This window comes from Lethenteron reissneri, chromosome 21, assembly GCF_015708825.2.
Source record: "Lethenteron reissneri isolate LAM-NWPU_2019-01 chromosome 21, ASM1570882v1, whole genome shotgun sequence".
NCBI classification, from domain to species: Eukaryota; Metazoa; Chordata; class Hyperoartia; order Petromyzontiformes; family Petromyzontidae; genus Lethenteron; species Lethenteron reissneri.
In genome coordinates, this window is record NC_083799.1 from 9,861,506 (window position 1) to 9,877,579 (window position 16,074).

At 46.1% G+C, this 16,074-nt stretch overlaps 1 protein-coding gene across 1 annotated transcript; it reads left to right on the plus strand.

The window, feature by feature from the left end:
• Positions 1-205: 205 nt before the first annotated feature.
• On the plus strand, positions 206-12,307 carry LOC133345198 (uncharacterized). The gene is given in 12 exon segments (XM_061555743.1): positions 206-321; positions 1,106-1,227; positions 2,727-2,873; positions 3,201-3,287; positions 3,289-3,357; positions 5,002-5,093; positions 6,674-6,797; positions 7,394-7,504; positions 8,682-8,750; positions 9,273-9,326; positions 10,212-10,322; positions 11,166-12,307. Coding segments are annotated over 12 exon segments (1,212 nt in total). The 5' UTR covers positions 206-305; the 3' UTR covers positions 11,376-12,307.
• Positions 12,308-16,074: the final 3,767 nt, after the last annotated feature.

Genomic DNA, 16,074 nt, shown 5'->3' on the forward strand with positions numbered 1-16,074 from the left:
TACTGTAATGGGTTTCAAATCAATTTCACAATTCTCGTCAGATTTTTACAAATATTTTCGTGTCTCGTATATATTTTATATCTAATCTCAATGAACATTCGTTTATAAGGTTCCTCTTATTACACCCATCGGAAAGGCAAGTGCTGTACTCGACAGTATTTCCACAAAGGACAATTCGATCCACGTATAACGCGAACGTGGTAATCGATTAGGAATCGAATCGTTACACGCCCACTGCCGTTGCAGGTAAGGGGCATGAGGATCAATTTGCCGCGTCTCTCTTTATCGTCGGAACCGGGTGAACGATGGGACGCAAGAAAGGTGAGCAAAAAGAAAACACTTGTGATGTAATTATTAATAATGCAGTATTAGTTTGTTTTTATTGTTTGCTGACTCGGCCTGGCTGGCAGGCCGACAGGCTTTGCGACTACAACACGTGGTCACCACGAGGGCCGCAGGATGGGACCACGCGTTTCCCCCCCTTGTTTTTGCGAAATCACTTTTGTAACTTCGGAAGAACAACAACCACGGGCATTTAAGGGTGTATCTTGTAAACGGGGTGAGTTGTTTGATTTGTGTTTTTGATGGGTTGTATTTTATTGAGTAAACTTCGTTTCCCCGTGTCTGCGGCCTTCAACACAGAGTGATACCGGCGTTTCCTAGATTCCACCAGCCTCATGCCCTGGGACGATTGGCTGGGGACGATGGGCCACGTGGCAATATTCATGGTTAAGTGAAGCTCCCTGTGCATACGGTGATATCCAGAGCCAGTCATGGAAATACCATATGCACATGGCAGGGGTCCTCTGTTAGGACAATCAATTCAATGTCTTCTGCATTCAATCGTTGGAAATAATGCCACGTTCAGTCCACTGCTGGATGAAGGCGTTGCCATCTCAGGGTCCTGTGGAACCAACGAGTCCACCGAGCAAGTGGTGGGTGGACTTGTTGGACATTTGTGGAGGAGGGTGGGGGGGGGCGGGAGAGCTTTACGGCTCATCGGATTTCCTCCAGCGTGAATACATATTCTGATTGTGAAGTGTGATCGGTCTGGTCGACTTAATCGCTGCGCCACCGCTCACGCAAGTCGACGTTTCTCCTCCAGCAGGGAACAAGAGGCCACCGCAGCAGATGAGCACGAGGGAGCGGCTGCAGTATAAGGTGAAACAGAAGGGCAGGGAGAGAGACGAGAGCAGCAAGTACACGGCGGAGCAGCTGCTGGAAAAGGTGCGGATTTACAAGAGTTGTGGGATAAGTTTGGCCGGAATGGCCAATTCATAATCAACGTTTTTGGGTTAGATCACGTTATTTATAAATGTGTCGTAACCCTCCACCACCCGACACTGGCCAATCAGCAAAAAAGTGTCACGTTGACAAAATACAAATAGTTCACTGCTTTAGCCCACAGGTGTGTTGAATCGTGAAACCACAACATTTACAATTTTTGAGTACGACGTTTCGCTGCTAATTGCATCCAGCATCATCGGGCAATTCGCCAGAATGGTGAGACTCTGCTCGCCAACTTGCCATGAGCGCTCACTTCGAATTGGATTTGTGTTTTGTTAAACTTCTTTCGCACCGTACGTGGCCAACCCGCAGATCGGAGGTGCGGTGGAAGGAACACACAAAACACAGCATTGTTATAAATAAATTAGTTTTCAGTCTGGATTTAGAAAAGCTCCTGTTGCTTCCTAACACATCAGAAGGAGAAGAACGTTCCAGACGGCCGCAGCAGCGCATTTGATAGCACGCGATGCAGTTCGATGGCTAGCCAAAGACAGAAAGGGACGTACGTGTCCATTAGAGTCGGACTTGTATCTTGTCCGTGGTAATTGAATGCACGGCCGAATGCTGTTCAGGCCTGCTGTGGCCTGGACATCCAGACACCGTGCCAGAATATCGTTCTACCACCCCCTGAGTCAGTCACTACGGGTGGAGTTTGCTCATAGCCTCACCTGCTGTTGGCACAGTGCTGGGACAAAACATCTTCACTGGCGACATAGATAATTTGTATTTATGCTGAACTTATTTCGCACCGTGCGTAGCCAACCGTGCTAATTGGAGGTGGCTAAAATTCTGTGAAAGAATATTTTTTGACCCCAGAATAAATTTGTTGATTGATTGGGTGGATTTGCTTATGCAAATATTAGCTTGGAAGTGATTATGCCCTTACAATGAAACCTAATTGTAAGGAAGATCCAATGTTTGAAATTTGTGTGAGAGAAAAAATATCGTATTTTTTTTTATCACTAACATGTTTTTCATTAATCTGTCAAACGCATTAAATCTTGCCAAGTAAAACGTATTAGAGTTGGAGCAGTGGTTAACGTATTACGTAATGAACCTGGCCACCTCCAGTTAGATACCTGGCCAAGGATAATGCCAGTGGTGCATAATACTTTAACTAGTCGTGGACACCCCCTACATCATCCCACACTGAACAACTTTGTGCAGTATGCTTACACAAAACTCCACAACCGACGGGGTGTTGAGAGGCCAACGTCCAACAGTGGATTAGCCAGTGGGCTGTAAATGATAATATAAAAAAGAACAGGCGGACCTTTCTTACATTTAAACACATTACAATATCTCTTGAGACATGTGCCAAGCCACCTCTAAAAAATCTACACGTAAACCTGTAGGCACACATCCTTTGTCATCGCCCTGCTGTTGTAGCCTTTGGCGTGCGTGTGCTGGCTGCGCCGGTCCGGCTGTGTGCAGTACAGGCGGGCGAGTGTGCCGACAGCTGCAATGTGGAGCTGGCCGCCATGTTCTGCCAACGAGCGCTGGAGATGGAGCCCGACCATTTGCAGGGGCTGGACATGGCAGGCAGCCTCCAGGCCGAGCTAGGCAACGTGGACAAGGCGCAACGCATATCCTCTCACCTCGCCGCCCACACTTGTGTAACCAGGGTCTATTTCTTTTTCCCCGAATATTTTTCGAGTCAATTGGTGCCCTGGAGTAGGTGGCACGTGACTACTCGATTTTAAGAAACATTTCCATTGATTCAGCTGCCATGCCAAGAATCTGAACCGGTAACCTCTGGATTACAATTCCATTGTGCTAATAAATATTACTTTCCGGCAGCATCATATGAATCGTAATTATTACCAAGTGGTGGAGTAGTAGGCAGGGGCCATCCGTGGGGGATCTTGAAGACGGTTGAGTGCAACGGTGTCTTCCTTGACTGCGTGGTCCACTGCCTCCTGCGTGCCGTGGAGTTGAGTCCTGACGAGGGCCACGCCAAGTACATGTACCTGGGCCAGCTGAGCGCCGGCGCAGATGCCTGTCGCCTTCTTCAGCAAGGGTGTGGAGATCATGGCACGCGCGCTGCAGGCGCAGCCCGCACAGGCTGCTGTAAGTTTCTATATAAGAACCAAACCCTCATATATATGGGAACTTGAATTTCATCAAAATAAGATGAATACGTGTCCACCGATTACCCTGTGAACATTTCAATCCTATAACTGCTGTTTGCATGGCCGAATGCTGCGCAGGTCTGTGGTGGCCTGGGCATCCAGACACCATGCCAGAGTAACATCTCACCCACGCCAGTGTGCGATTCCTGTGTGCTGGGCGTGACCCAGCCCAGCACCTGTCTGCACATACAGTGGGACACGCTCCTTCCTCTAGGAGCAGTGATGGGCAACCCATACGAGTTGGTGGGCCACTCGTGCGGCCCTCCTGCACCTCAGTGGGCCGCAAGTGTGACATCGTGCTTGTGCACTAATCATGATCCCACACACCACCCTGGACACACTTAGACCAGGCCACCACAAGGGGCTTCACGGCCGCATGAGGCCTGCGGGCCCTAGGTTACCCACCACCAGAGGTCGCAATCGGGTACCCGATACCTGTACCCTACCCAATACCCGGCTACCCGTACCCGGCCGGGTATGGGTTCCCGTTTGCGACCATGGTGCGGCCGGATACGGGTAGGCCGTGAGTCACTGGTGAGTAACCGTTTGTCACTCATTTCCCAACGCCTTGTCTCTTATAATTCAAGTTCCTAGAATCAACCCACCCGCGCCTGCAACATGGCTTCATCCCAGAGGTCGCAATCGGGTACCCGATACCCTGTTCCCTACCCGATACCCGGCTACCCGTACCCGTTTGTGACCCTGGTGCGGCTGGGTACGGGTAAGGAATCAAAACCCGTTTGCGACCTCTGCCCACCACTCATTCTAGAGGCTCCTGTGCATCGCGCACTTTTAAGAATAATTATTACGACTTAAAATATTTTGACATTTCGTGACTTAATTCTGAAGGACACTTTTGTGTAATATTAGACAAGCGATTACACCAAATGATCTGTGTGTATTATGTATGAGAACAGAGGTTTCCACATACCTCCTTCATGCCAATCCATACTTGTTTGTAATTATTCTTTGCTAATTTTGTTCTCTTTCACTTAGTTTTTTTCAAAATATCCATTAGCATCTCTCACAGAGCAGTGAAAAAACGCTCCATGTTAAAGAATCCCCCGTGAAGCAAATATCACAGAACTGCTTCTGAGGTCACCTGAAGTGATCTCTATTCCACACAGTTGGGGGACAGCACTTTCCCTCAAATAGCCACATTGAGTAATATTTGTCACCTGATAGCCAAACAAACATTCTCAAAACTGGAATATAGCCCAAGTAAGTGCAGAATCCAACATCTTGTTTTGGGGTTTTGTTTATGCATTCACTGGTGTCCAAACTGAAACAATGAGCTCGCTTGAGAACAGCGTGTGATCGCGGTTGGTTGCCAGGTTTTGAATTAAATCCTAGTGGTGCCAACTCTGCTATGAGCTGGCAGCACTTAGCCACCATGCCACTTCTACTTTTCCCTCTTGCTCATTTCCTGCCAACCCAGTTCCCTTGTGGTGCTGCATCCATTTAGTTTCCTGCTTTCATCCTCAAGCGGTCAGCTGCCTGTGCTCTTTCTGGCCTAAATTGTAAGAGGTACACGCACAACGCTTCATTTATGCCACTTCCACCACCGTCTGTCTGCTTCCAGGCTGCCAGCCCGGATTATGGAGCCGAGGTCACTCCCAGGGACGTGTCTGCTGCTTACTGCTCCATCGCTGAGATTTATCTCACAGACCTGTGGTGAGCCCTTGCATCGAAACTGCTACGGTGGCAAGATGTTAAGTACCTCGCCTGGTATACAGGAAGTTGTGGTTTCGATCCTGACCCTGACGCCTATATATTTGGAGTTTGAATGCTCTCACCGGGTCGTCCGGTTATTCCCGTCACATTTAGAATCAACTCGCGTTGAGAGTATTTGGCTGCTTCTGTAAAATTCCTCACTTACCCAGATCTCTTCTAAAAAAGAGCAATAGCTCAGTGGGCCTTACCCGATTAAATAAAATACATAGTTTAGTTTGCTATCCTAAGAGACGCACACCAAGCTGCAGAGCATGGCATCATGGATGCGCGTGCTGCGGAAAGGTCATGCATGTCTTTTCTGTAGATTGAAAATCGCCTCCTGATCAATGTTTTCTGTCGTATAAGGACTATTGCTGATATCAGAGCCTTTGAGTCGCCTTCAAAAGGTTGCGAGTTCAAATCGTGGTCGGGGAGTTTCCTTTTTTCCATGACGCAGACGAAATGTACCGATTTGCGGGAAGTTAACACATAGTTCTGGACATCCATGAGTAATAGCTCATCGGATTATTTCAGGATAAATAAAGATTCTGAATCTGTGTGCATACAAATGTAGTTTTCCTAACTTGCTCTGGGGAGATGAGCACCCCTCTACTGATTTGAGTTGGAAAACACCTTGAGTTTTATGTACAGTTCTGAAAGTATTTTTTAATTAATTATGCCGCCCTCATTCGTATATTAATTCCTGGCCACAGCCAACGTCTGTCGCCAGTGATACGTCAACTGGTCCTAGCCCCTTCACCAACCTCCATTGATCAGAATTGTCGATTTATGATTAGACAAACCGCATGACTATCAGTGGAGTACTGTAACTTAACACCTCACCGTAATGTATGAAGTCACCAAGCGAATACATGAACACAGTGTTTCATTTAGCTATTTTATGTAAACGCTTACTGTCACTAGAAACACAGGGTGTGGTCCTATGAATTGGCACATTAACAAATGCAACTAGTTCTGAACAATAATTAGGGAGAAATTGCACCTCATGCCAGCTTAACATTTAATCAAACTACATTTAAAGCCAAAATTGTACATGCTGTTCTGCCAGAGGACAAAAGGCCACCAACACATCAGTTGTGCGCAAAATTATTGGTTATAAATGTTCACACCCGTTTTGTTTAAAGTGTTGTGAGTAAAGGCGTTGTGGCTTGCTTACACGCGCTTACAGCATGGAGGAAGGGGAGTCTACGACAGGTTACGTAATTTCATATGGCCAGTGGCCACGTGCAGCCAGCAAACGAGATTTATCCATCACTGCAAGTATCTCGGCTGCACTAATCGGGTACTAGAGAGGAATATTTCCATCCAGGCAACACTCTGTTTCCAAGTCTAGCGTGGTGAGTCGCATCTATCGCTGCGAGGGCCCCCCTGTACACTGGGATATCACGCACGTTGTTTCCGCGTCATTATTAGAAAGCGTGAAGGTGTGCGTTAATTGTATTGTCCCGCAAAAGTTTTTGAAAGTGATTTTTGGCCCTGGGTAAGGAAAATGTTGTCCCCCCTCCACCTCTGCTGTGCAGCATGGAGGAGGGGTCGTCCGAACGGTGCAAGCAGACTCTGGGACAGGCCCTGGAGGCTGACTCCAGCAACCCCGAGGCCCTGCAGCTCATGGCCAGCTACCTCTTCAGCACCGAGCAGCCACAGGTTCGTGCTTGCCCCTCTGCCTTTACTGGGTAGATAAATCAAAGCTCTAAACTTTTTTTATTTTACCAGGTTAGGCCCACTTGCGCTGTTTAGGTCTTTTTTTCCATAAGCGACCAGGCCCACAAATGATAGCTCAACGAAGTGGCTTATGTGGAAAGTTATATTCTTTAATGCATGTTGCTTATACTTGTGAAGGGGAAAAACCGGAGGACCCAGAGAAAAATCCACACAACCACAGGAAGAACATGTTACCTTCAAATATACAAGCGTCAGGTTTGGGATCGAACCCACAACATCATGTAAACCAGGCGAGGTAGTTAACATCTCACCACCGTCATAATGATAATTATTTACGATAAATAATTATCATCATACCGTTCATAGGGCTTAATTTCTCACCAATTATTTTATCGCTGTGTCACCGCTCCAACCAATATAAGATCTGATGGGATGGGGACACGTAGGAGATTTGTTAGTTGGCTTGTTCTAATCAAACACTAACAAAACGTTCACCCTGTGATTGTTCACTTGATTAATCGCTGACACTGAGCGACGCTGCTTTCACCCCCTGCTGTGTTGCCCCTCGCATGACGCAGGAAGGGAAGGTTTACCTCCTGCAGTCTCTCTCTGCCTGGCTGCCCAGCCGGCAGCAAGGCCAAGAAGCAGAGAACCGGACAGAGGCACCAGACGATACCACGGAGATGCTGGTGAGTAGTTCTCTCCCAGTTTCAGGTCTACCAAACGCTGGTCTCCATGTCTCCCCCCACAGTCACTGTTGCACATTCACCAGGCTTGTTGTTTACATTTACCCATTTAAGTGACGGAGATAATATTTCACGCCAGGAATATTTTAGACTACATACTGGGGTAATGCAGGTATTTTAAAATCAAGGTTAACCCCCTTTGGTTGATTGGCCTCTAATTTGTTAAATTTTTGGTTCCCAATTAACTTGAATAATTTACTGGATGCTAATAGGTCTGTGATTCTTCAAGTCAGTTTTGTCTCCAAATATGAATCGAAGAATGACTGAGGCATGATTCCATAATTGAGGTATTTCATGTGTTTAATACCATGCACCAATAGTTTTTTTTACATGAAATCATCTTGTATGTATGTTCAACATCTTTCACATAGTACCGAACGTAGTCAAAACATTCTAATCGGAGGTGCGTATTATTTATTATTATGATTTTTGCATGGCCGAATGCTGCGCAGGTCTGCGGTGGCCTGGGCATCCAGACACCATGCCAGAGTAACATCTCACCCACACAAGTGTTGCACCTCCTGTGTGCTGGGCGTGACCCAACCCAGCACCTGTCTGCACACACAGTGGGACACGCCCCTTCCTGGAGAAGTTCCTGTCCATCGCACAATATTCAGACTCAACAAGTACAATTTTCTTAGCATTTTCGAAAGGACACTTCTCAAATTGTTGTCTAAAGCTTTCTACACATTGTAAAGCATTTTAAGTGTGAATTTATAACAATAAAACACGTTCATCCACCCTGACTCGTTATCAGCCATCATCAACCCACTGCTAAAGGCCTTCCCCAAGCCATCGCCAATACTCAATCCCGCAATGGAACGATCTACCTAACACCGACACACCCCGGCTGATTTCATTGCTCCGTCGCCGTGATTTACGTACTCTCGGGCTGCAGTCCCTGCTATGGCGCTGCCACTCCGTTGTTAGACTCAACCACCAGCCATCCCTTCAGGTGATGCGTTCTGTCCAAGGCTACTGTTCTTAACATTCACTAAGATGTCTCTGATCTGCCTCGTGTCTACGTACCTGATTGCACTGGTCACTTAATTTTGCTCCTGAGCACCCTTGCGATGTACTGCGATATATTGTCTTCTCTACCGATTCCATCTTTTTGTAGGCTCAAATCCCTCCCTATGAGAGCAGAATATCAACAGCGAAACTCCTCTCCGAGGTTGAAGAGTATGAGGTAAAGGAGTGATAGTCTTACCTTTCATCATGTATGAACTCTCGTTTATTGGCTCAAAATATCTTAATCTGTGCGCCTCCGTGTTTGCGGATTGTGAAGCGTGTGATACGGTTACATAAATGACTATAAAAACGTTATTTCATTACCTTATCCACAGTCACACCCACGGGAACTAATCATATTTGGTAACATGATTAGTTTGTATGTCCTGTGTCAATCCACTGCTGAATTAAGGGGCTCCTCAAGCAGTGTAGTTCGCTGTGGTTTTGACCATACTTCATCAAGCTGGCGAATGCGGATTGGTGAAGGCGGAGAGCCCGGGTATATATTTGGCAAATGCATTTAGCTGGTGTCCGCATCTTACGCTACGATGGATGATCGTTATCTCAGCACAGGCATATTATTCAGCGTAATAAAAAAGAGCTGCCGAAAAATAAACCCCTCTCCTTGCTCCCGTGCTCATCATCCTCTTAAGACCACGTGATCCATGACCAAACACAAATGTCATGTGACCCCCTATAGTTGGCGTCCGACGTGCTGGAGGGCTTGCTGGAGGAGGACGACGAGGTTGTGCAGGTTGGTGCTTGCGTCTCGTTCTTTGCCGCTCACAAGGGAACGTCTTATCATCTTGAGGCGGGGGCGGTGGGGGGGGATGTCGTGATCAATGCAACGTTCGATGATGCAGGCCAGTTTGCTCGACAGTTTAGTCTCGTTTGCAGTGGTGGAAATGGGCCGGAATGCCGTGATGGGAGTGAAAATTTTCACCCGGACTGCATTCCGGAAGGAATCCAGGATTCATCTTTTTTTTTATTTGACTCGCAGACATCGATGCTAACAGAGAGATTCACAGCCGCGTAGATACACACGAAGCAAAGCTCCCCTTCTTCCTCAGATCTGGTAGGGATGTGGGGAACTATTTGAGTTCCCCCAGTAATTTCCCATTTCCAGTCCTGCTCATCTAAGATACAAAGAAACTCATTATCCTTCAAACGATATGGATTATATATTCCAGAGTTGCCCAGATCAAAGCAGCATTGGGGTGGAACTCTTCATTGGCGGCACTGAACCAGTGGTGGTGATTCCACTTCATTATGGCAGGGATCGGTCTCACTGGAGGTTGATTTTTATTAACTTTCAACAAAGTTTTGCTCATTCTCTCTACCCTGAGGAGATGATTGCGCTGAGTTGATGCCCGACCCAGATTTTTACAAGTTTGACAACCTTGCAATTATAAGTCAAGTACTGTACTGGTAACCAGTGTCATCTGGCCATATATTAATATTCGTCCCTGTTGGTAATATCGTCATCATATATTAACAAGTTCTATGTTTCCGTAAGACCTCGGTGTCAAAACTATGAACGTAATTTGGTCAAAATAAATATACGAGGATCTGCATTATGAGGACGGGTGCTAGTTCCGTGTGTGGTTGCGGTATTTGACTGATTGTCGGCCCTGCACAGGTGTGGTACCTGCTGGGGTGGGTGAGCTACCTGCAGGCCAAGTGTGCGCCTCCAGATGAGGCCGCGGGACAACAGGACTCGGCCAGGACGTGTCTGCACAAGGCCAAGAAGGTAGCCACCCCACACGCCTTGGACACCGCGACTTGAGTGTGGCCGCAAACGTTTCTCTTGCCTAAAGTCCAGAGTACGCAAGGGAAATAAGTCCTTTAGAAGGATGTGGATGTTTTCATGACTATTTTTTCTTCAAAAACGATCAGCACACATTGTCAGGAAACTTTTTAGAGCGGTTTTTGGACTGTCACATGATCGATGATTCGGGCTTGGAGTCAATCCTGATTTGCCAAAGGTGGAATGTTTCCTGAGATTGGTTACCTAAATAAAAGGCCTGTCTACGCTGGGGAACATGTTGTCTTGTTTATAGAAACATTGAAGCCCAGAAAACTCGAGAAAAATATTTGACCTGGAATCTCGTGTCTCCCGTGTATTTTGGGATTTGACCTCTTTTCCACTCCCAACTGAGCCGTACTGGGGCCGTACTGAGGCAACATGGTGTTGCTTTTGGAGGTGACAGGTCGTTTTTCCACTGCAGAAGTTGAGCTGTGCCGAGTTGACGTCCTTGTCAAAACGTTTGGGGGTGTACCTGGCTGGTGCGATGTACGATGACAATTATTAACCCTGCCCCATGGCCTTGTTTGGCTGTCTTGTGGGGTCAGAGTTTTGACGGTTTGGTTCAAGGTTGACAGGCAAATAGCCATAAAAAAACACACCATGAGGAGGCCCCATACGTACTGGCGCATCTTGGATGTGCCGTTAAATGATGGTTATTTGTCAAACACCAGCTAGGTGATTTCACCCAGCAAGAGTAGCGAATCTGAACGTCACCGCATGCCCACCCTGTGCGCCCCCCACCCCATGCCATCCCCTTTTTGATTCTTCCTCTGCATCCGTTCAAAGCTTGCCGCCAAACTGGGGTGCGACGACGAGGCTATGATGGCCCACGTGGAGGAGCTCATGGCGGAGCTGGGGCCCGGCGACGGACCCCCAGACAGCGAGGACGATGACGCGGCGCCCATGGAGGACGGTGTCGATGATGATGAGGAACTGCTGCAGAGCAGCGATGATGAGGAGGAGGTGACCAAGGAAGATGAGCACATGGAACAGTGAACCTGGGGAGATGGAACATGGGGGCTTGGCTTGGCAGTCTGAGCGAACTTTCTGAAGTGGAAGAATTGTGTATCTGTTTGGCTCGCCTTTGGTATAAAGCAACTCTGATATATTTCATAAGAGGAGTGGTTTTCCAAGCCGTACCTCTGCTGTACCGTTTGTAAATATGAATGATCTGCACTGCATGAACAGGTGTTTGTACATGTTTAATGGTGATTGGCATCCATATGGAACATTTTTATAAGCTAGGTTCATTTTGATGCGTAATTATATGATCTTTGTTGATATGTTTTTAATTGTTATTTTTACTTATCTTATACTAGCGATAAGTACCCGGCGTTGTCTGCACTATTAAGCAGGAATTTCAAGAATAGTTTCTATGCATGTGTGCTTGTGGCATGGTCAAAAGAATTGGTTCCACCTGATGTTTTCATTTCGTTATGAAACAGAATGTTGCTGTTTATGAATTGTACAGCTTTGGGGCATCTGTGAAAAAAAGCTTCATCGCTCTTAGGATTCCTCCGGTATAAATAAATACTCTGAATTTGGGGACGTCGATGTAGTAGGAAGAAGAGGGGTAAGTGACGAGCACATTAGTAGCAGAGAACTGGTGGGGAGTGTAAGCGGATTTTGGTAGCTGGAGAGGAGCCAAGGCCCAGAGGGAAGATGTGAGGCGTGTAAGACGATTGGGGGAGATGGTCTCAAAAGTAAAACAAAGTAATACTGTTTCGGACTTTAATTTGCGTTCTTTATTTTGCTTAGGCGTGCAACTCCGTTAATGTTTAACGTCAAGATTATTGCCTCTCGTGCGGACATGACACCTGCAGCAGCTGTGTTGGATGACTCCTGTGCCGTGCACTATATCCGATTTCAATTTTCATTTTTCCTAAAGTGTTAGCTTTGTTTCAATAAAGTTTCAGTTGTATTTAAAATATTCAATTTTACTAGCTTTTTTACAGTTATAATGGCAGATGAGTGTGGACGGGGCCAAAATGTGTCCATGACCAACGTGGAGTTGTGCTCCAAGCTAAAGGAACACTTGGATTGGGGAAACACATCTGAGATCTCACTTTAATAAGAGTTGGTGTTGAGGAAGATGCATCACAATATAGCAGTGGTTTTTAACCTTTACTGAAGTCTTGCACTATTTCGGTTCTCAATTGTAAAAAGAATTATAATGTTAATACATAGGTTTGATTAAACAAAGGCAGTTGTACTTTTGTGCCCAAGCTGAATTTGTATTACGATGATTTACCTTCTAAAACATCTGGCTTGTCTCGCACCCCCATAAAGGGCATCTCGGACCCCTAGGAAGTGCGTGCTCTCCATGGTAAGAAGCACTGCAATATAGGATGATGGCTGATGGACGAGGCTGATGATGGAAGGGCAGCTAAAGAAGACAACCAGCCCATCCTGCGACTCTTACCCCCCAGCTCTGACCAGGCCCCAACCCCTATCACGACTTAACCATTCCCACCTGTTCTAACTGTCGCCATAACTACACCATTTTAATAACCCCCTCGCTTTATTTCAACCACTACAATTTTATAATGGTTGCAAAGCACTATTGGAATTAAGGTGCTACAGTGAGGGAAAAAAGTATTTGATCCCCTGCTGATTTTGTATGTTTGCCCACTGACAAAGAAATGATCAGTCCTATAATTTTAATGGTAGGTTTATTTGAACAATGAGAGAATAACAAAATCCAGAAAAACGCATGTCAAACATTTTATAAATTGATTTGCATTTTAATGAGGGAAATAAGTATTTGACCCCCTCTCAATCAGAAAGATTTCTGGCTCCCAGGTGTCTTTTATACAGGTAACGAGCTGAGATTAGGAGCACACTCTTAAAAGGAGTGCTCCTAATCTCAGCTTGTTTCCTGTATAAAAGACACCTGTTCACAGAAGCAATCAGATTCCAAACTCTCCACCATGGCCAAGACCAAAGAGCTCTCCAAGGATGTCAGGGACAAGATTGTAGACTTGCACAAGGCTGGAATGGGCTACAAGACCATCGCCAAGCAGCTTGGTGAGAAGGTGACAACAGTTGGTGTGATTATTCGCAAATGGAAGAAACACAAAATAACTATCAATCTCCCTCGGCCTGGGGCTCCATGCAAGATCTCACCTCGTGGAGTTGCAATGATCATGAGAACGGTGAGGAATCAGCCCAGAACTACACGAGAAGATCTTGTCAATGATCTCAAGTCAGCTGGGACCATAGTCACCAAGAAAACAGTTGGTAACACACTATGCCGTGAAGGACTGAAATCCTGCAGCGCCAGCAAGGTCGCCCTGCTCAAGAAAGCACATACATGCCCGTCTGAAGTTTGCCAATGAACATCTGAATGATTCAGAGGACAACTGGGTGAAAGTGTTGTGGTCAGATGAGACCAAAATGGAGCTCTTTGGCATCAACTCAACTTGCCGTGTTTGGAGGAGGAGGAATGCTGCCTATGACCGCAAGAACACCATCCCCACCGTCAAACATGGAGGTGGAAACATGCTTTGGCGGTGTTTTTCTGCCTAGGAGACAGGACATCTTCACCGCATCAAAGGGACGATGGACGGGGCCATGTACCGTCAAATCTTGGGTGAGAACCTTCCCTCAGCCAGGGCATTGAAAATGGGTCGTGGATGGGTATTCTAGCATGACAATGACCCAAAACACGGCCAAGGCAACAAAAGAGTGGCTCAAGAAGAAGCACATTAAGGTCCTGGAGTGGCCTAGCCAGTCTCCAGACCTTAATCCCATAGAAAATATGTGGAGGGAGCTGAAGGTTCGAGTTGCCAAACGTCAGCCTCGAAGCCTTAATGACTTGGAGAAGATCTGCAAAGAGGCGTGGGACAAAATCCCTCCTGAGATGTGTGCAAACCTGGTGGCCAACTACAAGAAACGTCTGACCTCTATGATTGCCATCAAGGGTTTTGCCACCAAGTACTAAGTCATGTTTTGCAGAGGGGTCAAATACTTGATTCCCTCATTAAAATGCAAATAAATGTATAAAATTTTTGACATGCGTTTTTCTGGATTTTGTTGTTGTTATTCTGTCTCTCACTGTTCAAATAAACCTACCATTAAAATTATAGACTGATCATTTCTTTGTCAGTGGGCAAACGTACAAAATCAGCAGGGGAACAAATACTTTTTTACCTCTATATGTCAGATAAGGTTATGTGCAGGAGTGAGATGGATGGCAGCAGCGCTGGACCATTAGGGATGGTGGCGTGGGAAGGCCTTAATCCAGCAGCCACATCTACAATGGCAGATGTCGCCAGCCTCTGGCATTGATTGCAATGGCACGTTTTGATTAAATGGGCAATGTAATGGAGTTGACATGCATGGGCATCTGCAGAGGACCAGGGGGGGGGGGTTATTGTGGAAGATGTTTCATGATTCTATATTTGATGCTTTTGTGACTGCAAGAATTCATACTCTGGTTTTTTTTTCCGGTAAAGTCACGTAGGTAAACAATCAAATGAACAGGGGCGGTTTCTTCATTAGGGCGATTGGACGACGCACCACCAAAGTGTGAAAGGGACTTTTTCAATCACATTCAAAATCTCATTCAACCAGAGTTACGCTAGCCGTTACTGTGCCTCTGGATATAGTCCAATCAGCGTCATGTCACGTTCTGTGGAGTACCGCCTCTTTTTGGGCGATTTCACTCTGGCTGAGAATCGCCCAGAGTGTTCCCATAGACTTACATTCAAAGATGTTTTTTTTCGAACGGCGGGCGCTGCAATGCATTCTCTATGGCTTCCGGGAGGGCTCGCACTAACGTGCTTACGTCATCATACGTCAGCACGTTTCAGTCAACAATATTATTTGTCGCCACCTAGTGGAATCTTTAATAAAAGAAACTGAGTGGATTGTAATAATAGTGAGTATAGAAACAAACAAGGAGATGTATTGTAAGAGTCACTTTATTTTTCATTAACATTAAAGTAGTGAAGTTGCCTTTACATGCTTAAGCTGTTCATTTATCCATTGCATGGGTGGACCTTATCCTTATCAATCATCCAGACATTTGCCCCCCCTGAGAGATTTTGCAGGAGCCGGCACTGCAAATGAAATAAAATAAAAACTCAATTAAATCACGACGTTTCGGGCACAACACAAGCGTCCTTCTTCAGGTAGGGACAACGTAGTGAAAGCACAACCGACACACTTAAGCGATTGTGCTTTCGCTACATTGTCCACACCTGAAGAAGGATGCTTGTGTTTCGCCCGAAACGTCGTGATTTAATTTAGTTGATTTCATTTATTTTATTTTTTACCTACGTGACTTTACCGAAAAAAAACAAAATTTATGTCTCATGATGTTGCCCCGGAATGCCGTGGTGGGAGTGAGGATTTGAACCTGACTGCGTCTTGTGGATAACTTCCGCTCAAGAGATTGAGACTGGCACCTTTATGATTTTCACGCTTCAGTGTTAATGCCCAAGACAGGTGTGTAACCTTTTCCACTTTAGACCAAAATTCAGACATTTTATTTCTCAGTCAACCGCAGTCTGTCTAAACTGCGGCATACTAATAATAAAGTTCCACTCCATACCAGTCCAGTATCATATCTTGGTGCAAATCAATTCCTGCCAACGGAACACAGGTGGCAATTATCAGACAGATGGCACCCCTAACCTTAAGACTCGGAACCAAATGCAGACAACCTTTAGGGTTCTCAGGGCTCATTTTC